The sequence below is a fragment of the Pseudopodoces humilis genome, chromosome 11 (assembly GCF_049639895.1).
Source record: "Pseudopodoces humilis isolate 2021_Gansu_Grassland_sample_001 chromosome 11, ASM4963989v1, whole genome shotgun sequence".
NCBI classification, from domain to species: Eukaryota; Metazoa; Chordata; class Aves; order Passeriformes; family Paridae; genus Pseudopodoces; species Pseudopodoces humilis.
This window is the reverse complement of record NC_142210.1, coordinates 10,713,491-10,739,431: the sequence shown is the minus strand read 5'-3', so window position 1 is coordinate 10,739,431 and position 25,941 is coordinate 10,713,491. Positions and strand designations below refer to the sequence as shown.

Here is a 25,941-nt window from a genome sequence, read left to right as displayed (position 1 = left end):
AGTGGTTTTGGAAAGTAGCATGTAGGAACACAAATATTCAGGTATTTTTTTTAGAAGTAGTTAGTGTTTTGAGACTGCTCCTTTTGTCTGATCTGTCTGTTTTGTCTGCTTAAATAATTTCCTTGAAGCAATTGTAAGAGAAGGAAATGGGGTTTATAATAAATATTATTTATACATTTAATTTTAGCATTTTGAGTTGCAAATTTTGAATGGCGTTTGTGCATATTAACCTGTATTTTTACATTATTTCAAATCTTAATTTAATAGGCTCAGGAAAATTCTATATCTTTGGCTGCTTTAGAAAAAAATGAAGGCGAAGTGACCCCTAAAAGTAAGTGCAAATGATTTTTCCATACACATATAACAAAAAATGTGTGTATAGATTTCAAAGAACTGTAAGAATTACATGTCAGAGATGAGCTTAATCTGAATGCAAGATTTATGTTGTCAGCTACTGGGAAGTGGAACTGCTCTGGTGAGAGAGAGAGTGTGGGGCTAAAGCTTTAGAGGTGCTTCTTTGCCATGATGAGTTAAAGGAATTAATGAACAAACCTTCAACAATATTATATTTTTGATAATTGCATGCATAGGTATTTTCTTAGATGGGGGGCACAGGGGAACAGATTATTGTATCACTCTAGGATTTTTGGTTGTGGTTGTTTTTAAACTTGTTCTATTTGTAGGAAATGTTTTTTTCTCATGTTTTGAAATTAATTGTTAAAAGTGTATGAATATTAGTAGATGATATTAAATGACATTGCTGAACATAAATTTTTTCATTCATTTTAATGTTTTCTCATATTTTTTTCTGATGGCTTATATTATCTTCTCGGTTCTTGTAATTGGGCTAAAAAATGGGTTGCCTGTCTTAAAAATTCCAGAATTTCTTTGGGTAAAGATTTTGTTTGATTGTTTCATGCTACTTTCAGTGCAAGGAAGGTGTGAGCACCTATAGCTTTGAATTAAGGAGTAAAGTTAAAGCATTATGTCAGAAGTGAACGTTTTCAAACCTTATTTCTAGTAAGGAAGTGAATGTTAATCCTTGTTTTCATGACTGGTTTTCCAGACACATTGGAAGATGAGGCAGAAGATGATGATCTGTTTGAAACTGAGTTTAGGCAATACAAAAGAACTTACTACATGACTAAAATGGGTGTAGAAGTAGTGTCTGAGTAAGTATATACTTATTTTTTATTCTTAAATGCTGAAAACAAATCATTGTAGATATAGAGACATACATGTAAATACGTATTAGAGACTATTTTTAAGAGTGTGTAGTGACAGGACAAGGCATAACAGTTTCAAACTGGAAGGGAGTAGGTTTACATTAGATAATAAGGAAGAAATTCTTTACTTCGAGGGTGGTGAGACACTGGAGCAGGTTGCCTAGAGGAGTTGTGGATGTCTGTTCAGAGTGTTCAAGGCCAGGTTGGATGGGGCTTTGAGCAGTCTGGTCTATGGAAGGTTTCCCTGCCCATGGCAGGGGGTTGGAACAAGATGTTCTGAAGGTCCCTTCCAACCCCCAATGTTCTGTGATTCCAATAAAAGACAGAATATTAATCTCATGTCAAAAGCAGAGAACACATGGCAGAGTACTGCAGTGATGATGATTCTGCCTAATGCAACAAGAGCTGCAAATCAAGTTTACTATAATAAGTATTTGAGGATCAAAGAGGAAATTAATCTAGAAAATCATGGTATTACTAGGTTCCAAAAATGTTCTAGCTTCATCCCTATGTACAAGGTTCTAAGTACTTTTTATATACCAGTGAAAATGAGAAAACTAATAAGCATCTTTGTTTTTTCTTTTAAGTGCCTTCTTGGCTGATCAAGCTGAATGTTATGTCCAGGCAATTCAGTGGATTTTGCATTATTACTACCATGGAGTTCAGTCATGGAGCTGGTAAGAAAAAACATCAAATGAGAAACTGCTGAAAGATAATGATATTTCACCTTGTATACTGGGAACATTTAATGTAGTTTGGTTTGCTTCTGATCTGTGAACACTGCTGTGCTCTAATTAAGTCAAGTAACTTAGGGGATTTTTTAACCTGCAGGTATTACCCTTATCATTATGCACCTTACCTGTCAGATATTCACAACATCAGTGAACTCAAAATCAAATTTGAACTTGGAAAACCTTTCATGCCATTTGAACAGCTTCTTGCTGTACTTCCAGCAGCTAGCAAAGATCTGCTACCTAAATGTTACCAGGTAAGATATACAATTAAATTATCTATCTACTGCTTACTCATTGTCTGATTTTTTTTTTTTATTTTACTCTATTCTTAATGTTTTTGCATATCTTGTTAATTATATTGTATCTTTACATTTTAGGTGTATGTTTAAATATTCTACTTGTTACTATATGTAGTGCACTGTGAAGTTAGTAATAAATACAAAATTTTACACTCGGTATGCAGTTTCCATCTAGGACAGCTCAGTGTTTTGTTCCTGTATGGCATCGAATTGGTTTTGATACCAGCCTTCCGTTGTCTCTTGCTACAAGTAGTGCTAAATTGCCTTTGATATCCTCTCTGTTGTATTTTCCTAGCATTTGATGACTAGTCAAGACTCTCCTATTATAGAATATTATCCACCTGATTTTAAAACTGACCTAAACGGTAAACAGCAGGAATGGGAAGCTGTAGTATTAATCCCGTTTATTGATGAGGTAAGTTGTTTCAGTAACTGCTGTCCCAAAAAGCTGCATTACAAGACTGCTAAATTTCTTAATTAATCAACAGTTAGACATGCAAGTACGTGGAGGCTTAAATTAACACTTGATAAGGCCACAGAAAAAAATAAATGTTTGCTGCTTGGGGAGTAAGTCTAGATTAAGTTACCACAAGCAAAGTTAGTTTCAGGTGGCAGAAGTCCTAAGTAAGAGCTTGGTGTTGTTCGTGTTTTTAATCAAATTATTAATTTGATTAATATTTTTAATCAAAATATTTTGGTTCAGTTTCTTTGAAAAAAATATTCTGTTCCTATGTACATATAAAATTAGAGAATAGGTAAAATAAAATAAACACTTCAAAAAAAATGAAAGTATTTTTGCAGGAAATCTCTTCACATGAGCACCAGTAATAGAGAAGCATTAATAGAAAGCAGTAAAATAGTACTTTACTTTTCATATAGGATAACAATGTTAGACAAGGGTACCCTTTGGGAACAGGCTTGCAGAAAAAAGATTATTCTCTGAAGCCATTCCATAGTAAGTGTTCAGAGAGCATTTTTATCAGGGACACGAGAAAAGTTGAGGCTACAACTGGACAATGAGCACATTGGGTATCTGGATTTCTCAAGTTACATTCCCAGTGTAGTTTTTTCCATGCTAATTTTTGTTGCCAGTCTCACATGTGCTAATTTCTCTAAAATTTAGAAACGACTGCTGCAGGCCATGGAATCCTGTAATAAGGGCCTAAAAGAAGAGGAGAAACAAAGAAACACTCACAGTGCTTGCTTAATGTACTGGTATGACAAAGATGCTGAGTTCCAGTACCTGTCACCATGGCCAGAGAAATTCCCTGTGATAGAACGATGTCACACGAGGTAATGCTGGTGTAACTATTTTAGAGCTGGAGTTGGAGGACTTTTACTAACATTTTAACCAAACTGAAACGAAAAATACTGAATAAGATGTTGCATGCTTTGGATGGCACAGTAAGGTATTTGTCCCTTCAGATGTTATTTTGCAAAACAGGTGAACCATTGCTAGGTCATCAGGAACAATCTAGTGAATTATTAAACGTTGTATGACAGAGGATGAAAGACTGGTACAAATATCTGATAAATAGTGATCATTTACTGGTGTGCTAATTCCAGAGTATTTTTTAAAAAATGAAGGCATTTGGATCCAGTGCAGAGAATTAAACACAAATACGTTTTGCACCTTCTCACTGAAAGTAGCCAGTTCTATTTCACACAAACTGAAGATGAAATGGAAACATGAGCTTAACAGTAGTCAGATTTAAAGCAGAGTAGAGGAGGAATGCCTGTTGCTGGATTATAGTCGGTAAAGAATGGACAGTTGTGAAGATGAATGGTACCATATGGAACCATTGCTACTTAGAATTTGTTAATTACAGTTATTTAAAATAGTGAGTTTAGTATATATCCTAAGGTTTTGTCTTTTTCCTAATGAATAGTCTCTTTGCAGCAATAGCATGGGGTTTTTTATAGTCCTTTCTATATATTCCAAGAGACATAAATTAGTTGCTGAAAGTAAAGGGTTTGTCAATTAATGAGTGAATGAATAATGAACTTTTCTGGAGCTGAAGGTCAATCTGCATGAGCAAATGTTGTGCAACTTCTTTTTAGGTATAAAGCAATACCTTTGGATGCTTGGCATGTGGAAATAACCCACAATAAGATAACTAAAATCAACAAGAGTGCATTATATTTTTGTGGATTTCCTACTTTAAAGCACATTAAACATAAGGTAAAAGATTTTTCTCTTCCAACATTGCAGTTGTATTTAATAGATAACTGTGTAGGAGTTCAAGTTTTATGTGCTGTTTTGTTTTTACACAGTTCTATCTTAAAAAAAGTGGTGTGCAAGTGTTTCAGCAAAGCAGCCATGGAGAGAACATGATGTTGGAAATCATAGTTGATGGGAACTCAAAAGACCAGGTAAGCATTCAGGTCCTAACAAAAGACCAAAACCTAACTGAAAAAAATATCTATTATTTAACTTCTGTAGGTTTTATTGCAAAAACAGCTTGAAAATACTGTAATGAAAATCTTTAAATATGCCAAACAATTAGTAATAAAACTTCTGGGTTTTTTTCAGATGGTAGAAAACGTTGCCAGTTCTGTACTTGGAAAGCGAGTTTTTGTTAACTGGCCCCACCTTGAAGAAGCCAGAGTTGTTGCAGTGTCAGATGGAGAAACTAAGTAAGAGTTACCTGATACATAGTTCTTTGTTGTCTTACTGTTTTTTTCCCGAATTAATTTCCTTGGGCTGCCCCGAAATTTTGGTTTTATTGTAAAACTGACAACAAATTAGTCCAGATGCAACAAAGGCTGCTTGCTGAAGGATGTTTAACATTGTTCTGAGGTTTGGTTGCCTCTGCAGCAGTCTAGTCTTTTGCTGTTTTGTTATGGAGGTAGAAGTTTGGGAGAGCTCCTTCTTAGTTGTAAGGGAAAAAATGCATGCACAGAAATCCCCACTGCGTACATTTCCATACAATCCTTCTTTATAAATAGAACACATACTGGTATTTTTTATTGAAAACATGCTGTGTGGCCCACTGAGGAAGGGATAGAAAAAAACGATGCTACAAGCCTTCCACATCCTTAACAAGTAATTTCTAGCTATTTTGAATTTTTCTTACAGTTGGTTATGTCTAGATTAATCTTATTTGGTTAAATTTCCTACCTGTTATAATATTCTCAAGGTTTTATTTGGAAGAACCACATGGCACACAGAAGCTTTACATGGGAAATGCAGTGCCCCCAACTAAAGTGGCTTATGTTGGAGAAAAGGAGCAAAGCATGTGGGTAAAAGAAATTCAAGGCATTTCAGAGCAGTAAGTATCTTCAAAAAATAAAGTGTAGCTTTTTTTATGTCTTGGCTGTGTTTTGTTCCTGTATTACAGACCTAGGTAGCACAGAAGAGCTGCTGCATACTTGATGATAAAGGTTAATCAAATCTGCTTAAATTTAAAACAACATAAAAGAGCTTATGTTGAGATTTCAGAATATGTGGAGTCAGTTCTGAAGTAACTAAAGTTCGATGCTGTTAGAAAAGAACTCTCAAATGAATGAGTTTTAGTATTTATTCTCCCTCTCAATATTCTGTTCTAGTGTTAGCAATCTACAGTTGTAGGAAGTATGTAGAATGAAGTAATACAGAATCAGCTTGCAACTCAAATAGCTTAGCTTTGTTAAATTTGAATACAGCTTTTGCTCTTCTAGAGTGAGGTTGCTCAGTAGACTATAAATGAGTTACAGTAGTTTTGGTGCCTTTTTGCTGGTCCTAAAATCATGAGCCAGACACAGTTCTGTGATAGAAAGGGATTACCTTTCTAAGGATCCTTTGGTGCACAGCATGCTAGATAGAAAGCGCCTGGAGATGCACCCATAACATAAAGCATGTACAGTTTTTGTGTTTAACCAATTAGCATAACTTGCAAGAATCTCCAATTAAAGACATAAGTGATGAAGTAATTTCCCCTCAGTTCAACCCTTTCTGAATTTCCCTCCCCACTCCAGACAGGAACTAAACTTTGTTTATGAAAATATGTCTTGGAGAACTGGTTTTAACCTTGACTTCCCAGAGAATCTAACCTTGGACCTCCAGCTTGGAGCTGCTAGGGAATTTATTTTGTCTTTCTGTCTAACAGAGTAGGTAAAATGCTAGCTACAAATACTGTGATAGGCTACAGTTACAAATGTTTATGTAAAGAATGTAGAGAGTACATAAGAGTAAAAAGGCAAAAATCAATTCGGCAGCAGTTTGGCATTTCATTATGTGTCATTTGAGCTAACTGACTTAATTACCTCTAACCCTTCCACTGTAATAATTAAATCTGCTTAAATTAATACTCTGAGCTCTGTAGTGATGGCTGTGCAACAGTGGGTAATCAGTTGGTTAAGCTATTTATTCTGGGTATTTTTTGTAAAATAAGAAGAAAACTATTAGAATCTTTTTTAAAGAGGGTTTTTAATTTTATTTAATTTTACTTCAATAAATTAATTCTACCCTCTTGGTTCAGTTCTGTTTATTGTAATCAAGCTAAATGTTCTGCTTTGTGTTCAGGTACCAGAGAAGGAAAGGAATAATTATTCATGAAACATCAGTAGTTGTATATGCTCAGTTACTCACTGGTAATAGATATCAACTAAACCAAAATGGAGAAGTTTATTTGGAGAAGCAGTGGTCTAAACAAGTTCTTCCTTTTGTTTACCAAACAGTTGTCAAGGTAAATATACAAGCTCAGTATCTTCTCTGAATTATTTCAGTATCAGTCTGTGTTTTAAACTAAGTGCATATTTATATAAAATTTTTTATTATTCTACTGGAACTGAATGATATATAAGATAACCACTGTTGTCTTTTTCATGTAGGATATCAAAGCCTTTGACTCTCGTTTTTCAAACATCAAAACTTTGGATGATTTGTTTCCTCCTGGAAGTACAGCCTTCATGCTGGGATCTCCTTACTATGGCTGCATGGGAGAAGTTAGTTCCAGTAATTTCATAATTCTTCCCTGTAGATTTTTTTCTTTTGCAAACCTAAAATAACCTAAGATGTTGTGTGAAAGTAGTGGCCATTTGCTAGCTAAATTTTTTTTATCTAGAATTCCCTGGAGAAAGAGAGGGATCTGCTGTTTTCCCTGTCCTTGTTGCTTGTGTAAGAGGAAAAAGCAGAACTTGAATGCAGGACTATTCTTATTAGTTCTTTGGGGTAATACATAGAGTTCCCATTTGTGTTATTCTCAGTCATGAATTCCTTTGATTTAATGCTGACTGATTGGCACTATGTGAGGAAGCAAGGTACACGTCAAGGCAAGGCGATGAACCCCAAAGCGTCTCTGTGCCTACTGCAGCAAAATAATTGATAAACTAGAACATAATGTATGTTATCCAAAGGCTGCTGTTTTTAAATAGCACTCTTAATATTTTTAACCTATTGTGTTTCTCTCCAAGGTTCACGATTCACACGATGTGATCCCAGAAGGTAGAATCCGGGTAGTTTTTAATATTCCATGTGAACCCCAGCTTGATACTTTAATACAGAACCAGCATGTGAGTGCTTCTGCTTTTCTAGTAAAAGCTTAAACAATATATCAAATTTTGCAGTGGTAAATGTCTTTCAGGGATGTTTCTATATGATTCACTTGCCCTTTGTATACAAATCCTTATCCTTTAGGCATTGCCAATATGTTTTGTTTGTTTGTTTTAAAGAAATATTCAGTGAAATACAATCCTGCATATATTTTGGCCAGCCGTCTTGGAGTAAGTGGATATCTTGTCTCCAGATTTACAGGGAGTATCTTTATTGGAAGAGGATCAAAGAAGAAGTAAGTTTTCTTTGTGAATTTTGACTGTAGAGAAGCTTCTAAATTCTGCTATAACTCTACAGAGTTTTTGCTGTGTTTAGGCGCTGTTTTTATCAAGTGTACACCTTTTGTGATTTGAAGCTTTCTTTAAAGTATGTTTACTGGACAGTTCTGTTTACTTTCATGTTGTAGACAGCCATTAAATTGACTTTCCTGGTTAGGTATTCCCAAAACTGCATACGAGTTTAAACTGACTTTGCCATACTGAGAATGAAAAATTGGAATTAGGATCTGATTTCATTGTACTTAGTACTACTACTATGAAGGGAGATTAATTGTACCTGTAGCTTCTTTTCAGAACAAGTTAAGACTACTTAAAATACATAAGGGAGGCAATCCATGTAGTCCTGTGAATGTCAAAATTGTGGTTCCTCTCTAAAGAGATGGTTGATGTCTGACCATTATCTTGTGATCTAGTGTGTACATTTCTTCCTGATGGATTGTTCAAGGACATTCTTCTTAACCTTGCTATATGCCAGCTTGATTGTGGTTGATTAGATCTCAGTTAAGGAAGAAATGTAAAATATTTCCTACTCTCCTTTGCAATGAAGTATAGGCACACAAGTGGACAGCTAGCATAGCACAGCTTTTGGCCTGTGACATTTACAGCTGACACAATGTTAACAAGTAAACAATACTTTGAATTTAATTTTTCTGTGATTTAAGGCCAAGAATGTATGTTTATGAGGTTTGGGTTTTTTTAATGTATGTAAACACACACACACATATTATTGCAAGTTAATGAACTTTTTCTTATTTCCAGTCCTCATGGTGATCACAAAGCAAATGTGGGGCTAAACCTGAAGTTCAATAAGAAAAATGAAGAAGTTCCTGGCTATACTAAGAAAGTTGGAAACGAATGGATGTATTCTTCTGCAGTAGAGCAACTACTTGCTGAGTATTTAGAAAGGTAAATTATTGGATATGAGCTTCATCCAAATTACCCACTTTGGTATCAGTTGTTGGAATTTGTCCTCTGGTCACAGGTCTTCTAAGAATGATGAGTTTGTTTCTTCTATATCAGTGTTCTGTTTTGTGACAGAGTAATTTTGTTAGCAGCTTGCCTTGGAAAAATTAGCAGTATGATAGTAAATTAAGTAAAAAATAACCCATCTGGGCTTCACAACTTTTGAAGCCCACCAAACTTGACTTTGATGGCGCTTTTTTGTGGTCTGTACTAATGTGAAACTAAAGTTATGTTCCATTTATTTGGGGGTTTTTAGGGTGCCTGAACTATTTAATTATGTAGCCAAGAACAGCCAGGAAGATATTTGCTACGAAGATGACATTTGGCCTGGAGAGGATGAAAATGGGTAAGATATGGTCATTACCTCTTTTCTACAATAAGGAGAATAAAGACTGACAGCTGTGAAATTGGTAATGCTCATGCAGTGTAAATGAAACCTTGCTGTTCCACCAACAGCCTGATTGTTCAGTGATGGCTGAAAACATTATTTGTATGCTGTGCTTTCCAGTCATGGGGTCCAAGTTTCTGTCAGACTTCAACCTCAAGTCCAGTAAATGAGAAATATAATTTTCAGTGGCTATTTCATAATTCTTGCTTTAAAAATAGCTGTCACTAAGCATAGCTATGACTAAGCATAAATAAAATCTTAAAAAAATAACCAATAATTGTTATTCCAAGTAATTGTCTAAAATCACTTGGAATTTGAAAAATAAGTCTTACAGAGTTGGAAGTGTTTTGCACGTTTTTAGTACACATTAACATGGGAGAAGAATAGCAAACTTAGTTCCAGACACAGTATGGTAACTTGAAACAACTCTAGTTATTAGACAATAAACCAAATCCATAGGTTTTAGTCAGTAAATCTGCAGGACTCTTACCTGGAGATACACCAGTGTGGGACTCTTCTCCTATAAGAATCTCCATTTTTTTTCTCCATTTTACCAGAGAGTCTCCCCTGTGAAATTTTCTTCCTGTATTGTGAGAAACAGCTGGTCACAGAGCCACTAATCATATCTGGACACAGTTTCTTGGTTGGATGCAAACTAAATTTGCTGAATACTTTTAATTAATTTAATAATTTATTTTTTCTGAAACAAAATTTTGGGTTATGATTTTGAAACAGTACTATATAATTCTGACTCTTCTTAAATGATACAGAACCTTTAGATTCCCTTACTTTATGAATATATACAATCAGTGTGCCTGTATGACAATACTTGACCGATTTAATTAGGGAACATGGTAAAATGCCTGGTTTATGCAGCTAAAAGCTTTCATTCATGCCATTTTTTATTCAGAGCTGAGAAAGTGCAAGAAATTGTTGCCTGGTTAAAAGCACATCCTGTGTCTGCTTTGTCTCGCTCATCTTGTGACTTGCAAATTTTGGATGCAGCTATTGTTGAGAAAATTGAAGAAGAAATAGAGAAATGCAAGGTATGCAGCTTGGTGTCATTGTGAGCAGGAGTCAACCAAAAAGCAGTGCTCATTATTTTTGAAGTTCTTGAATTTAAATAAGACATTTGAAGATTGCTTGCCATTCCAAAGAAAAAGGGCACAGAACATAATGTAAAATCTGGATTTGTAATATGAATTATCTCAGAAATTTAGAAGAGCCTATTATTAATCTTTGTGAGTGGGACATACTCTGAGCTGTGCCTTTTGGTGGTTTTGTAAAGGAACAGGTATCAGTATTGAAAAATACCAAAGTGCTCTTTTTATGTGCAATCCCAGTTGTTCTTCCCTTGCAGTTTCTCTTTGGTCTGCAGAAGATTAGAAAGTTATTTTCTGAAGGCCACAGATGAAAAAAGTGGCCAAGAAAATTACTAAAGTAAAAGCTAGGGACAAAGCCAAATGAAATAATGGGCTGGTTTTTTTTTTTGAAGTAACTTGCAAGGACATCTTAGAAAATTGGTGTGAAATCTGGAATTAGACAACTAATGGTTTGGTATGATATCCAGCATATTTTAAAAACTAGACTTACTCTAAAGACTTCATCATAGCTCTATACCATTACATAAAAGAAACTAAAGAATTCTACATGCTCTTTTCAGGAGTTTTGTTTTACCTCTTCCAGTGCTTGTTCCTACACTGGTTTGTAAAGACTTTCTGTTCCTTTCCTTTAGCAGAGGAAAAGCAACAAGAAGGTGCGAGTAACTGTGAAACCCCATTTGCTGTACAGAGTAAGTAATGTAAATGGGTTGGTGGGGGGTTTAAGTTGTCCAGATCATATTTATTTTACCTAAGCTTACCAACTTCAGGAGAATGGAATTTTATACCAGTATTGATGAAAGGAAAGATTTTATTATGCCTTCTAGAAAATAATTTTGAAAACAGTAGTCTGCCTCTACAAGGAGAGAATTTCTTCTAACTACAAACTATGTCATGTCAGGCACTGATTTTTTTCAGGTTTTTTCTACCTTCTGTCCTTTATGCTTCTACAGTTCTTACTGGCTCTATAAGAAAGGCAAAATAAAATGGGCTTTCTGCTGTCTCTTTTCCTATGTTTCACTTTTTATTCAGTCCTATTCACATAGGATCAACTGCTCATCTTGCCCATGTTACTGATATAGGCAGGTTACACATGATGTTTTGTCTGTCTGAATTGATCCTCTTGATCAACTTGTGTACAGCACATTTTCAGGCAGAAGCAGTGAGTGAGAGTTGCAAGGGGAGAAAAAGAAAGCTTACTTTGAATCTGGACAGGGAAGGTTTTTAATTTTGGGGGGTAGGGAGGTGGTTCTATTTTTTTTTTTCCCTCAGAAAGTTTACTTTATGGTGGGTCTCAGATATTGTTATAACTGCATTTTTATTGTAGTCTTTATTGTTTTGCATCCATTAACACAGTCTTTTGGTTATTGTCAGCCATTAGAACAGCAGAAGGGGGTTGTTCCAGATCGAGATGCAGAGTACAGGCTGTTTGACCGTGTTGTCAATGTAAGAGAGAACTTTTCTGTTCCTGTTGGTCTACGAGGCACCATTATTGGAATTAAAGGAGGTAATATTTTCTTCCTGATTGTAGCTATGTAACAGCTCAGCTAGTAATATGAAAGCAGGATTCAGGAAAGTGTTTTGTGTAATGGTTGTGCATGTACTTCTCACTAGGTAGCATATGCAACTTGGAGCTGTTAATGACATGTACTGTTTTGAATCAAACCTACAAGTCTTTTATTTTAATTTCATGTGTTACACAGCTTTTATTTGAATAAAAAATTACTTATCCTATGTTCCTTCCTATATGAATTATAAATCACTCTTCATTTGTTCTTAATATCAGGAAGGCAGATCAGAAAAGGAACAAAATGAAGTTATGGGAAAATATGGGCAAAGTTAAGTGGACATTAAACCAAGTATTAGCCTTAATACTTACATTGAACATAAAGCTTTATGATTTGTCTTAAATAGATTTACTTTGAATTTTTATTTTTATTCTGTGATATTCCATTTCTATTAATTGGCATGGATTTATACCTTGTTTGACAAGAAGATTAACCATAAATCTACTTCAAGAAGGATTTATTGAGCCCCATAGAGTGTAGCAATTTGATACAGAGTATTACAAATGGTTTTCTTACCTTCCATTTCAGTAGTTGCTTTCTCATTCAGTTTACATCTAACAATTTCAAAGAGACTAGACTTGGGTGCACTTTTTTGAAAAAATATTGTTTTCTCCATATTTTTAGATACAATGATTTTATAGGTGTATTAGTCTATCATTATGCAAGAAGTTAATATTAAAGCTGTTAGCTTCTGATAGCCTGAAAGTAGAAGTGGCTTGCATCTCTTTTCTGACAACTGTGACATACTGCTATAAACTGCAGTTATATTAATGCACATTGGTAAGGTGTAATGCATGGTACATTACTGTTGAAATTATATCTTAAAGGGCGGACATATGTGAGACCTTGAGAAGTATTTCCAAATTCCTGTTAATTAAATTACTCAGAAATTATTTGGGAATCTCTTGATCATTTTTGATCTTTCCATTTTTTATTGTATAACTAATATAGATAGATATTTACATAATATAGATAGAAGTAACTGTATAGGATGATGTTTTATTTTGTTTCCTATAGCTACTAGAGAAACAGATGTGCTCTTTGAAGTTTTATTTGATGAAGAATTCCTTGGAGGCCTCACTATAAGGTTTGTGTGGGGGAGTTCAGTCATTTCATGCCATTGATAGAGATGGCATGAAATTGTTTGCTTTGGTTTGGTTGAGTATGTTTAATGCCTCTTCTTAAAACTTTGTTTCTTGGCAGTGTTGGGTTGGTTTTTATTGCTTTTCTTTTTTCTGTGTTTCTTGATTTTCTTTGAGTAGTGATAATTTTTGTGAAGCATGCTATATTGTGGAAATGCTCTTTTGGCTTTTTTAGTGTATAAACTTCTGACTTGCAGAAAGGAAATACAAACCAGCAGAATAAAGCACTAGATCCAGATGTCTTTCTAAACAAATATGTAGAAAATAAGTTCTTATCAGTATGTATTCAACATGTAGATTAAAAACCAGCCAGAAGGCCTATGTTCCTCTGCAGGAGGGACTCTGAACCCAATAGTTGATACCATTAAAAGCCTGAACTGTTCTTCAGGAGGTGGAGGTGCTTTTGTATTAAGAATTGTGATGACTCTTCTGTATTGGAAGTAAACACCTAAACTTCTAAGTGCTCAGATATACCCAGTAGGCTTCATTTTACTGTTCTTATCTAAACTAAGGTATTAATGATGGAAGTTAGAGGAGATCTACCTGCATTCAGCAGCCATAGCCCTTTTATGTCCTGTAACACAGAACATTCAGTGTTCAGAAATGCTGCTTAACTTCAATTTGTAATTCTGCTACTGAACGTGAAACTTCAGTTTTCATTTCTGAAAAATAAAAGAATATTGTTTTCTGGTTCTTTTACAGAAATATTTACTGCAGAACTGTGCTATAACAATTCATTCACCTTAAAATTTCTTTAAGCTCGGCACTGAAAGGTACAATAGAAATGGAGAGTAGTGCTAATTACTGTTTGACAGCCAGAGGGCAAGGGGAGCCATGGGTTTCAGGTTGTCTGCAATGCTACTAGATTTCAGTATTGCATAGTTTTCAGCCTCTGTTGTTCAGACTCGAGTCATTGTCTTTTGGCAACAATTAAACTGCATGAAACAACTATGGAATTCACTTTTCTCAAGGTGCTCACCTGCCAGAGGTTATCGTCTGCCCTCAAGTGCCTTAATTAACCTGTCTCATGGCAGTCGGTCAGAAATGGGAAATCAAAAGCTGATGGCCATAGTTAAACCTCAGCCAGCAGTGAATAACTACAACTCATATGCATCTGATCTGTCATCTGTATGCTCACAAAAAGTGCACCTGGGAGGCCTCAACCATTCTCCTCGCTCCCTTTTTGTTCCTACTCAAGTAAGACTTTCCTTGTTTTTGTACAAAAATGTTTTTCCCCAGAATCTGAAATAATGACATGGTTATCTTTGTTGGTCTGAACAAAATTTAGTTTTCATGTCAATATATTAGAAGTAGAATAAGTCTTGTGCTGGAGAAATGAATTAATCTAATAATGAAAAGGACTTAAAATTTCCTTGTTGACAGTGGTTTTGCTCTGAACAACTCCAGTTGCTTTTCTGAGAGACAGATACTTAGTTTGGAGCAGTGACACCACATTTGGTGTCAACAAATAGTGTGTTTAGACAGAGATGCAAATATTTCCTTAAAGCTTTGATCCAGTTAGTGCTTCCATATGCATTTTGTCCATGCTTAGAAAGGGAAGACATGATTTCCATTTCAGTTTTGCTTCTTAGTTATAATTTATTTTGAAACTATAATATAGGAGGAAAAATTACAAGTGAGTTGAGTTTCTTTCTGGTTTAATGGCACTTTATTTTTTAAACAACCGATTTCTTTAAAGAAACTTAGCTTAATTAGAAACTTTATGTTGCTGTGTGTTTGAAAACAGTTATCTCATGTTTTTCATGGTATTTTCTAAAGAAAGCACTTTTTCTTTTAAGACAATGTAACACTTCTGATTTTATTTTTTTTTTCCTTTTTCAATGATTTAGCAACTGAATGGAAGACAGCATTACAATCTCAGGGCTGAAAATCAGGGCAACTCAAACTCACCCCAGAAAGGATCATTTCTGAGTGGCAATCAGAAAAATAAAGTGAGTGTTCGGATTCATTTAGTATCGGACCCAAATGTCTCTGTTTTGGCCCTCTGTTCAGGGTGGGTGTCTTTTCTCATGGTTAATAAACTGCTTTGTTTTAGTACATCAGATGTTTTAGATCAGAACTGCTCTCAGTTCTTGGATGAATATAATATCCTGTCTTATGCTTGTTTAGATACTAGATTTTTAGAAGTGTCTTTTTGCATAGCTGGGCTTCAGTTCTGTGGTAACATATCTGTAATGTAATGAAGTAATTGAGCCATGTTGGCAAAGCCTTACAAAATAAATCATTAATAATAAAATCAAACTCCCAGTATGAAGGCATGCTTTTGAAACCATTCTGAACTGTTGTCTGAGTTTCATTATACTTAATCATCAAACTAAGCTCATTTCAGTCTAGTAGTGAATCTTGGTAAAAATTGTAACTGCAGTCCATTACAGAAGCTTGTTTCATAATTAATTACCTGCAACTTTGTACTCATGTCAGTATGAAAATAACTATCATCTGAGGACTGTTAAACTTGCACCTTACAATTTCCAGAATGTCTTGATATATATATATATTGGCTGTTCAAAAGTTGCATTTATTGCTGCTGAGTTTGTTGGTGGTCTTGTTTTTTATTTTGTCAGGCACAGAGTAAGCAAGATGATGAATTCTGCAGCATATGGCAGTCATTGCAGAGTTCTGGGAAGTCTCATCACGTTCAACAAAACATGCATGAGAAGGTTTGTATAGAAACTTTAAACAGATCTCTGCATTCAGAATGTGAAGGTGCTTATCATACATCGGTTCATTGTATCAGAAAACTTAATGTTACAATTAAATGCTCTGGATGAAAGCGGTGTTACATAGAGTATGCATAGCTCTGGAAAGGGGTAATCATAGGGCACTACTATGTAAATAATAGATACCCAGTTTTCTGGTTAAGCTTTGATGTTTGAAACCCTAGGGTGCAGTTCTACCTCAGGAAATCAAGCTGGGAACTGGCCATCAGTTTTATAAGCCAGGCTTCAATGACGGCAGCTTTAAATGCCAGCAAAGAAAACAGGAGCCTTATAAAAAATGTAAGTACTATAATTAGAAACTTTGTTTAGGGGAACTAATTGCTTGTTCTGGCCTTCATTGAAATGTCTGATGATTTTAGCTTTTTGTAGTTATTGACAGGAAATAATTTATTATAATTTTACATACACTACATTGTACTTGTTACTGTCAAATAATATCCCTGGTGTACATACTAGATTGTTCCATGCTTAATCCTGAATCTTTTAGGCAAGCTGTTCTTTGTTTGGTTGACTTACTACCCATCTAATATAAAAAATAAACAAAAAAACACACGTCTTTGAAAATCTGCTTGTGATGACATTTGTAAAGTAGAAAATTAAATATATTATTAAATATTTATATATATTGATGCACTTCATTTTATTTTATCTTGCAAGAAAAGCATACACTAAATGACATATGAAGTAAGAATTAAACATTTGATAAATCCATTCAAATTAATGCAACTCTGTGTATTTGTATGGAGTTACTAATTGTTTTGAGTCTTGACTGTTACAGTTTTTAAGAGCATTTTAAAAGAATGCATTCTTTTGTAGTTAAAGAAGATTCCAAAGTTACAAGAGGTGAAAGTCAACCACATAATAAAATGTCAAACCAACAGGTAATTTTGTCTGTATTGAGTAAATCTGTTCTTTTCTTTTCATTTTACTCTGATGTGATTTATCATTTTACAGATTTGTCTTTAACTGGCATCTTAGTTGATTCTTTTAGTCAGAAATTTATTTTGGAATTTTTTTTCATTAGAAGTTTAGAGACAAAATATGAGAGAAAGTGCATAAAGTGTATGATGCTACCAAACAATTTTCCTATTCCTCTTAGACTCTAAAAGCTACACTGTAATGGGAAAATACAAATGCTAGGTGTTCAATAAGCTGAAATCCTCTAAGAATATTGCTTGTGTAGAGCTTGTGAAAGCTCTTTGCAGATGCATTTCTAATGATTGTATTATAATGAGTAATAGAGTATTCAGTAATACTTGCTACAATGTATTTCAGAATTTCACAGGTGCGAATAAGTACAATGTCAAACTTTTGAAGAGGAATGGAAGTCCCAACATGCCTTTAATTCAGAAGGCTGCAGTTGATGGTCCCTGCACAGGTGGAAAGGTAGGATCTAAGGAGTTGACTGTCTTGTGGTCTTTGAGTTACTTCAGTTTCCAGTCCATTTTGTTCCAATTTGTGTGCAAATTCATGTTTAAAAAACAAGGCAAACCTGTGTAACTTTGATTGTTCTTTAAATCAGTTCTCTCTTGGTCAATATTTGCATATTCTAATATGCAGAACTTGATGCAGTCTCTGCATATCTGTTCACACTCTGAACAGACATGACTGAGACCTGCCCAAGCTAAGAGAGGAAAAATCTGAATAAGAATAAAACGAACTTCAAATTCATATACCCCTCCTCTTGCAGCTGCTTGTAAATGCACTTAGTTGATGTACCTTTTTTCTTTTTTAATTTAAGAAGGACAATGAACTGGAAAGCCTTCTAGCTTCTTTGAAAATTTCCAAAGAAAATGAAGTGCAGACTTATTCCAAGGAAGCGAGAGCTACAAACGAGGAACATCTGTCACCACAGTCATTTGCTATGGTCTGTATACTGCAGAAATCATTGCATTGCAGTTTGGCATCTGCTATCTTAGCATCAATGCTTCTATTTAAAGAGTCTCCATGAAACTTCATACTGCTTTTTAAAATGTATTAATGATTTTTTAATTAGCTATTCTCAAAGAAAATTAGCAAACACCTTTGTTTATGCTAAGAAGCTGTTACCTCTGCTTTGATAAAATAAAACTGATTGGAAAATAAGAAGTCAGATTCTGTTACCAATTATGATAATCAGTGTTAGGAAGGTCATGTTATCTGAATGCCAGCATGTTCCTGACTGGTTTATTTTATTTTTAAAGAAAGGAACACAGATGCTCAAAGAGATTTTGAAGATAGATGGCTCAGATCTGCAAACAAAGAATGAAGTGAAATCACAAGTTAATGATGTTCCTGCTCCCTCTAGTAGACAGGATTGCCATGGAGCTGCTTTGCAATTCAGACCAACAAAAAAAATGGGTATGTTTAATCATCAGCTCATGATTCAGAGCTTCACCTTGTAGTGACATTTTAGAATACAGTTTCAGCAGGGTACTGTTTATCAAAATATAGTAATAAAACTTCCATCTTTTTTTAGTTCTACTTCTGTATTTGGATCTAAAACTCCCTTCAGATATAGTCTCTTGGATTTTGTTAAACAACAAGGAAAATACCAGGAAAAAATCAAATAAGTTTTTTTTTTTTGTTTGTTTGTTTGTTTTTGTTTTTTTTTAACCAGGTTGCCATCCTTTTAGTGAAGGAAATAATTGTGATACAGCTTTTTTTTTTTTCTTCCCCTTTTGTCAGCTGCTTATATGAACAAGCATAGCCCTGGAGGCCCCCAGAACACACCAGCGATAGAAACTGGAGGTCACCCTTTCACTTGTCCGCAGCCTGCACTGTCTACTGTTTCTGAGCTTTCTCGTATTTGTTCTCTTCTTGGAATGGCGCAACCAGATTTCTCTTTCCTAAAAACACCACAGGTAAAATGTTATTTCTGCAAAAGTACAAGTTCTCAACTTTCTATCAACTGTTTTATATTAAATAGTTAGACTAACCACTGAAACCTATCTGAAAATAAACCTTAGCTCCCTTTGTTGCCTTTTTTTAAAACAAACAAACAAATTTCTGTCAAACAAACAAATTCCCTCAAAAATCTTGTCTCTCAATTCTCTAGACCATGACCGTTTGCCATATAAAGCTGTCAAATGGATTATTGGTTCACGGACCACAGTGTCATTCCGAAGCTGAAGCAAAGGAGAAAGCTGCCCTTTTTGCTTTACAGCGCTTGGTGAGGATGTAAAAAATCTCTGCAAATCTTTGTCTCTGTGTTTTGTACTGCATCTGTTGGTAAACGTGTTTCCTTCTTCATAGGGTTCTATAGGAGTAAACTTTGCTTCGCCTCCACCTCCACCAGTGTTTCCAAATTACCAACCACTAGGAGTTCCTGTACCACCTGGGTCAATTCCTCCAGTATTTGCACAGCCCCCTGGTAGGTGTTTGACTAGTACACACTTCAAATAATACCACAACATCCTCTGATTTTGGTGGTTCTTTATGTGAAAATGAATGCTTTCCAGAAAGTCCCATTTTTTGGTCTTCATATGTGTACTTGTATGCCTGCACAGTTTTAAAAACAGTTCATGACCCTCTTCGCATGAAGGTGCAGGTTTATTCAGTATAAAGAATCATCTCTATTAATTATTTCTTTTCCTCAAGAATATATTTATTCATTGTCTTGGGTGTTTTTTCAATTTTTCTTTTCCTTCAAAACAGTAATTATTTGAAAGCAGATAGTCCCAGTTCAGAATTTGCAAGAAATAGCTTCCTTGATTTTTTACATGAATTTTCCCCCCATCCCATATACTTAATGTTTCTCCATGCAATACTGTTTTTATTTGTGTATAACCAACTTTCACTGAAGTGCTAATCCTCTTGTACACTGCCAAACATGAGCATGGTAAGTAACCCCCCCAAAAACTGCTAAAAGTCCTGGTGCTCTTTCTGGCTATTGGTTGTTTTGTAGTCTACTGAAATTCCATTCACAGCTTGGAATTAATTAGTCAGAACCATTGTAGCATCCTAGAAACTCATACAGCAGCTGCTACATCTCTTTTCCATGGGGTTTCTCTGCTGTTGCTGTGTTCCAAAATGGTGGAACTTAAATCGCGGCTTTCTGCTGATACAGTTGGCTCAGCTGAGAATGTGTAGATCCCACATTATATGTACTCTGGAATGCAGATACCACGACCTTAGTGCTCTCAATTGTGTTGTCATCTAGGTGTAGTTCTGTTTGGTTGGGGGCTTTTAATAATAAGTAAATAAATAAATTACTACTTAGGCATTTTGAAGTAAATATGAGGCGTATGAGGCTTGGCTGGAAAGATAAACAACATGCAGATAGATGTAGTCGGGGTTGTCCTGGGCTCTTGGGAGTTTGTACCTTTTTTTATTTTTTGAGGAAAGAGAGCTAAAAATTTCTTATTTCCATAGCTAATATGATGCCTCCGTCATCTCACATGTTTGGTCCAGTGTCCTGGGGAACTCCAGTGCCTAAGCATTATTATCCTGGCTCCTATCCAGGAAATGTGTCTCTTTCAGGAACTATACCAGTTGGTTCTCACAACCAGTTTATACCTCTGCAGGTAAGAGCAGCAGGTTTGTCTTAATATTGTTTTTTTGTAAAAAAATGTGACTACAAGATGAGTACAACAGCACCCCCATTGTGAAATACTATTTAGTATTAGAAAATTATTGTTAAGATATGTATGCATGTTTTCTGAAAGTGGAATATTTGCAGATTTTGAGAATGCATTCTGTTAAATAATATTTATTTAATTTAAAGGTAACTAAAAAAAGGGCTGCTAGCAAGAAAAACTTTGAACTCAAGGAGTTTCAGAGTTCCCCTCAAGCTGCACCACTAAAGAATGAACAGCCAATGTCTTCTGACCACATTCAGCAAGATAGTTCTTCAGCTCCTTTAAAATCTCCTCAAGCTGCTCAATCCACTGTTTCATTTCAAGACAATGTGGCTACTCCAGGTGTTCCTCATAACAAATCAACACCAAACACTTCCAGCAAGCGAAAGCCAAGAAAACTGGCTGTCAATTTTGGCGCACCAAAATCTTCAGAATAGATCTGATAGCTAGGTGTATTTTATCTTAAACTCTTTCCCCACTGTTATGTTCTATCATTTAAAAAAATCAGAAATCTCTATTAAAAAGACCAGCCACTTTAAGTATAATATAGAAGGAAATAACATTTTATTTGCTATGATTTTCAGGTTGTCATTAAAACCATAAAATTATGTTAAAACCTTATTTTATTTTCACTTAAATTAGCAAAAACCAGGAAATACTGAGTTAGGGTTGCCATCTCTTGTGCCTAGGTTTCTAAACAGTGGCTTACAGACAATATCGGGTAAGCAGCAATAACATTGGCAACCTTAACTCAGGTTGGATGTGCTTTATGGGAGGGATGTGGAACAGTAATAAGTTGGGCATCTAACAGTGTTTAGCATGACATTTTCTACTCTATCTTGATTTTTAAATAGTGTAATAAGACAGAAAGTAAAAATTATTTAAATGCAGCTTTTATATTGGCATTCCAGCTCCCTCTGCGTTGAATCAGTGTAACTAAAAGCTGACTACACAGAAATTGCCAAATCCACTCTAAGTACGAACTGCTGGGTTTTGTACTAGAGGGCAACAGCTTTACAGCTTTCAGAACATAGGTGTTATTGTGTCTCTGGAATTGGAGTGGCAAAAAGTGGTTGCTCTTGCACAGCCTGTTCCAGGAGATTAATTATAGGATATATTGAATAAAAAAAAGACCCCTTTGGTAAAGTACATTTAACTTTTTTTAATCTACCAATTTAATTGTTTTTTAATTGTTTTCTGATGATGAAATAACAAAGTTATCTTACTGCAGATGTGCGTGGCCTCCTAAATGCTTGTGATATCCTGATTTTTTTCTAAGCTATAAAAATGGCCAGAGTTTAAAGACGCCCCATTTTGCTGGATGGCTGTCGAAGTTATGTTTACTTAGAGTCCATTTCTTCCTCTAATAGTCTGTGCCCTGAAACCTTCTCTATAGTAGGTTATTTTTTGTTACTAGTGACTTTTAATATTTATTTTTTTTAGTTTTGTGAGAGAATTTCTGTGTTGCAAAATTAAATTGTCAGGAAGTATTGCTATTGGTTCCATAAGAATATTCAGACAAGAAGCTGGCTTGAATTTTTAGACAGAACTATGGGATTTTTTGTTCATATAGGAAAAAAAAGAAGGCTCAAAGGTCCTCGTACTGTTTTTAACCCACATGTACCATTCTTACAGACATGAATATAAAATCTTCAGTCTGAGAATGAATTTGAAACCTCTGTTGGTGCTGCTGACTGGCATGGATTAAATATAATTTTTCATCTGTTCTAGAAAAAGAAGTATTTTTCCTCTAAGGCCCAGGAACCAGAAATAAAGCAAACTTGAGTGATTCATTTTGTTGCTTCTGAACAGGTTTTATTCTGGGTCTGCAAGTTCATAGACTTTCTTTCATTTGTTTTTTTGCCTCCATTTCTTGGTGTAGTATGAAGTTTCATGTTATTACTGTGTTACAGTGTTTTTTAATTTTCATTTCTCCAAAACAGTTGTTAGCTCAGCACTATTTGTAGAATAGCAGCAAGCCCTATAAAAAGGATCACAGAGGTAAAAAACAAAATTAAAAAATTTTATTTTACTTAGTATCACAAAACTCACGGAATAGTCTACATACAGTCTTAAATTAAATTGATTTTGTCATTCTCTTTATAGTCATCTAGTCTCAAGAAGTTCAAAGCCATATTCTGTTGAAGGGAAAGTTGTATTTTTTGGGTTTTTATTCTCATTAGGAACATCAGACTGATATGATACTGCCATGCCAATATTTTAGAAGTGGTTATGTGACATCTAATTAGTGCACTGTATCTATCTGAATGATCTGATCAGAAGAGAAAATGCCTATTTGAAAACTGCCGTGACAGAGATGGATACTTTAGACTCTTGCATCACAGAATTATGATATGTCCGTACACCCAATGCGTGCAGATTTTTGAGAAACAAAGTCATGGAGGATGCTATACTCATAAGTACCAGTGAACACAGCAATTTTTATTAATTATTCTACTTCAGACTAAGATTTCTGCTCCCTCTTCAAGTGGAATTGCTATGTGTAGTATGTTTCAGTGGTTAAACCCTTTATTCTGTAGCTGCTGCATATTGTGTTAGTCCCTCATTTTTAGTTTTTCTATTCTATGAAAGTGACTGCCTGGTGCCCAGTTAATTACAGTTTTACATGTCCTGGTAGATGTGACATCTGCATTGATCTTTGCAATGTCCCCTTTGATTTAATTTTTATATTTTAACAAGGTCATTATGTTTAACTCATACAGATATAAATTTAAGCATTTCTTTTTCCCATAGATATAAAGTATTTTCTAAGCACTGGAGTTTTTCATTAGATCTTATACAGAGCAGTATTTTACTAAAAATCCAAAAGGGAAGACTTTTATGTGCGCATTTTTGTAGTTTCTGATTTTTTTAAAATAACTTTTCATTGTTTATCTGCCAAGTGAAATGTTTTAAATTTGCATATGAATGGATACAGAATGTATTTTTTGTGCTGTTTAGTGTTAAGTGTGCATTTGCAGATTTTTAGCATGTAGTTGCACAAAGACTGTGCAAAGATATTTTGGAATATGAATATATGCTACACTGAAGGAAAAACATTCATAAAACTTAAATGCTATATAGAACTCTAATGCAATAGAGTAATTTTATAAACTGTGTCTGTGTCTGCGTCTGCTTGGATTAAATATTGAAACAAGAAACATTACCTATTTTCACTGTTTTATTTCCAAATACTACATGGGAACTTGTGTATGCTCCAACCCAGAAGTTTACGATATTAATTAAATCTCTTGAAACTCAGTTTCTGTGATTCTCAGATGCAGCACCTGCCCTCCTGTTTCTTGATGACTTTCAACTGTAACTGCGACCAAAATACAAAGTTGGTTTTTCAAAAGGCTGTTGATTACCTTGCAGTTAAAAGCATTTAACATGATACTGATCTTCCAAAAATTCTTTGGCCTTGTCACCAATTAGATTAAAAAACCCAACCCCGTATAAAAGTCAAGAAGATTATTTTCCAGTAAGCTCAGTCCTAGTGATTGTTAACAAGGTGGAGAACCAGCTGGTGGCTGAGAAGCAGAGTGCTAATGTCTCTCTTACACATTTTAGTGTGAATTAGCTTGTTTAAAGCAACCAGCATAAAGAATGGCGTACACTCTTAGCATAGTCAGCTGCTGCAACTTTGTGTAACTGTGTATGCAACTTGGTGTTTCTGTATAGAACAAGTCTGATTGGTGTAAACACTCAGGTCATATTGCTCAACTTAAAAAGACACCAAGATAAAATCTTGCGTTTCATAAACTGTCTTCAAATGATTAGTCAATGAACTCTTAACTGTTGTTACCCTGCATGGTGAGTTCTGCCATCTCAATATAATAGCACTAAAGAAAACTCAAGCAAATTAAATGAAGGGATAACTTGAAAATATATCAGTTTTTGCATGGATGCTCCCATTCAAAAATTATAGGACTTTTGTTCTCAAAGAAGTAATTGTTACTTACAGTAAGGATGTTTTTTAATTCTATTTGCAATGTGATCTCCTTATGTATTCCATAATCAGCCTTCCTTACTACTGAGAGACAGTTATGTTCTTCTCTTTCTGTATCTGGAAAGGGGACACAGTGACATCAAGGGCATAAGGGCAGTATGAATACACACTCTTGGCCAAAAGAATTCAGATTCAGGTGCATGAGGACCCTTGAATATTGAGACTGTAACTGATAAGTGTTTTGAAGAACCTGATATCATGAGGTAAGTGGCTGATCTTTATTAAAAGAATCCATGCTTCCAAGAACAGTTCCTTATTGCTGTCAATTTTTGAGTGGATGTTTACTCTTATTTTTCTATAATTTACAAATTTCCTGTTCAATTTCTGCTTTGAAATACAATACAAATCAAAGGAATAGTCACAATGCCATCAAGTGCATATAGTAAACCTGATTCCTATTATTTGAACAGACAGAAAAAACATTTTTCATTAAAACTATTTTTTCTGGTAAAACTTGGTTCGTAAAACATCAGTGCATTGGCAGTGCTTTATGAAAGTTGATAATCACACTTAGTCTTGTATTTTGTGTAATTGCAGTTATTTTTAATGGCTAGGTCTTACTGAAACGATAGTTCTTAAGTGCTTTTTCTTCCCTTCAGCATCTAGTATATCCATTCTCTTGTTCTAATTAAGCCTCATTGATGGCCATTTTTCTGTCTTTTTAATATTTTTTTGTTAATTTCTAGACTTGAAATAAATGTTCTTTTAAAGTGCTATTCAGCCCTGAATTTTCTAGGTGCATATGACCATTCATTGTATATATGTACACACATACACACACATATATATATATAAATATATGCAGGAACACAGTCACTCATTTTCTTAAAATTATTCATAGTTATGGACATTATCTTAATACACATTGCTCTTCTCCAAATGCAGATACTCCTTAAGACAAGTGAAAACAATGGGCAAATAATGAAACATTAACAGAGTGAAATACACCAGTTTTCACTTCACCTGCTTTGGTAGATAAATTCTTGGCTTACAACTTGATTGTCCTAAAGTCCACCTCATTTCCTGTCAAAGTTTATTTGTGTTGCAGAACTGGACAAAAGGAAGGACTTCTTGTGCCTCAAGCGGAGTGCAAAACTTCATGCATGTGGGCACAGATTTCATGTGCAATTAATCCTGGATTAACCAGTCTCTAATTACTTGCTCCTTCTAGGTCATGCCAAACTGTGTTGCCACATTAGAAACTTTATCAAGGAATTAATCTGATTGGCACTCTCCCCTGTGTTATTTTTCATAATAGCTCATCATAGGCATCAAGAACAGCTGGGTTGGTACAGTTTGTAGTGTGAGGGTGGGATGATTTAGCAAGAATGGAACTCCTTAGGAAACATCCCATGGCTGCCTAAAGCTCAATTTACCCACACATTTAACATGATTCATCAA

The 25,941-nt window shown here is 34.9% G+C and overlaps 1 protein-coding gene across 6 annotated transcripts in view; it reads left to right on the top strand.

Moving 5' to 3' along the window:
* Positions 1-25,941, top strand: part of XRN1 (5'-3' exoribonuclease 1) — a 37,345-nt gene that overhangs the window by 10,142 nt on the left and 1,262 nt on the right. The window contains exons 11-43 of one of the 6 annotated variants that reach the window (XR_015773444.1): positions 268-331; positions 1,067-1,172; positions 1,814-1,903; positions 2,058-2,214; positions 2,555-2,674; positions 3,383-3,552; positions 4,321-4,441; positions 4,534-4,632; positions 4,793-4,896; positions 5,400-5,531; positions 6,764-6,926; positions 7,072-7,185; positions 7,654-7,752; positions 7,912-8,027; positions 8,830-8,976; positions 9,290-9,379; positions 10,332-10,467; positions 11,157-11,213; positions 11,896-12,028; positions 13,107-13,176; positions 14,203-14,428; positions 15,082-15,183; positions 15,817-15,912; positions 16,137-16,251; positions 16,789-16,853; positions 17,248-17,358; positions 17,714-17,839; positions 18,156-18,312; positions 18,640-18,815; positions 19,010-19,123; positions 19,207-19,324; positions 20,326-20,477; positions 24,606-24,743. Coding sequence is in view for 4 of the 6 variants with exons in the window: in XM_014256173.2 (XP_014111648.2) it covers positions 268-331; positions 1,067-1,172; positions 1,814-1,903; positions 2,058-2,214; positions 2,555-2,674; positions 3,383-3,552; positions 4,321-4,441; positions 4,534-4,632; positions 4,793-4,896; positions 5,400-5,531; positions 6,764-6,926; positions 7,072-7,185; positions 7,654-7,752; positions 7,912-8,027; positions 8,830-8,976; positions 9,290-9,379; positions 10,332-10,467; positions 11,157-11,213; positions 11,896-12,028; positions 13,107-13,176; positions 14,203-14,428; positions 15,082-15,183; positions 15,817-15,912; positions 16,137-16,251; positions 16,789-16,853; positions 17,248-17,358; positions 17,714-17,839; positions 18,156-18,312; positions 18,640-18,815; positions 19,010-19,123; positions 19,207-19,324; positions 20,326-20,477; positions 20,678-20,968 (4,137 nt within the window). In the remaining 2 variants the exon portion in view is untranslated. Of the gene's footprint in view, positions 1-267; positions 332-1,066; positions 1,173-1,813; positions 1,904-2,057; positions 2,215-2,554; positions 2,675-3,382; positions 3,553-4,320; positions 4,442-4,533; positions 4,633-4,792; positions 4,897-5,399; positions 5,532-6,763; positions 6,927-7,071; positions 7,186-7,653; positions 7,753-7,911; positions 8,028-8,829; positions 8,977-9,289; positions 9,380-10,331; positions 10,468-11,156; positions 11,214-11,895; positions 12,029-13,106; positions 13,177-14,202; positions 14,429-15,081; positions 15,184-15,816; positions 15,913-16,136; positions 16,252-16,788; positions 16,854-17,247; positions 17,359-17,713; positions 17,840-18,155; positions 18,313-18,639; positions 18,816-19,009; positions 19,124-19,206; positions 19,325-20,325; positions 20,478-20,677; positions 23,698-24,575; positions 24,857-25,941 lie in introns of those variants that run through there. The other 5 variants (XR_015773443.1, XM_088060976.1, XM_088060975.1 and 2 more) reach the window with 5 other exon arrangements.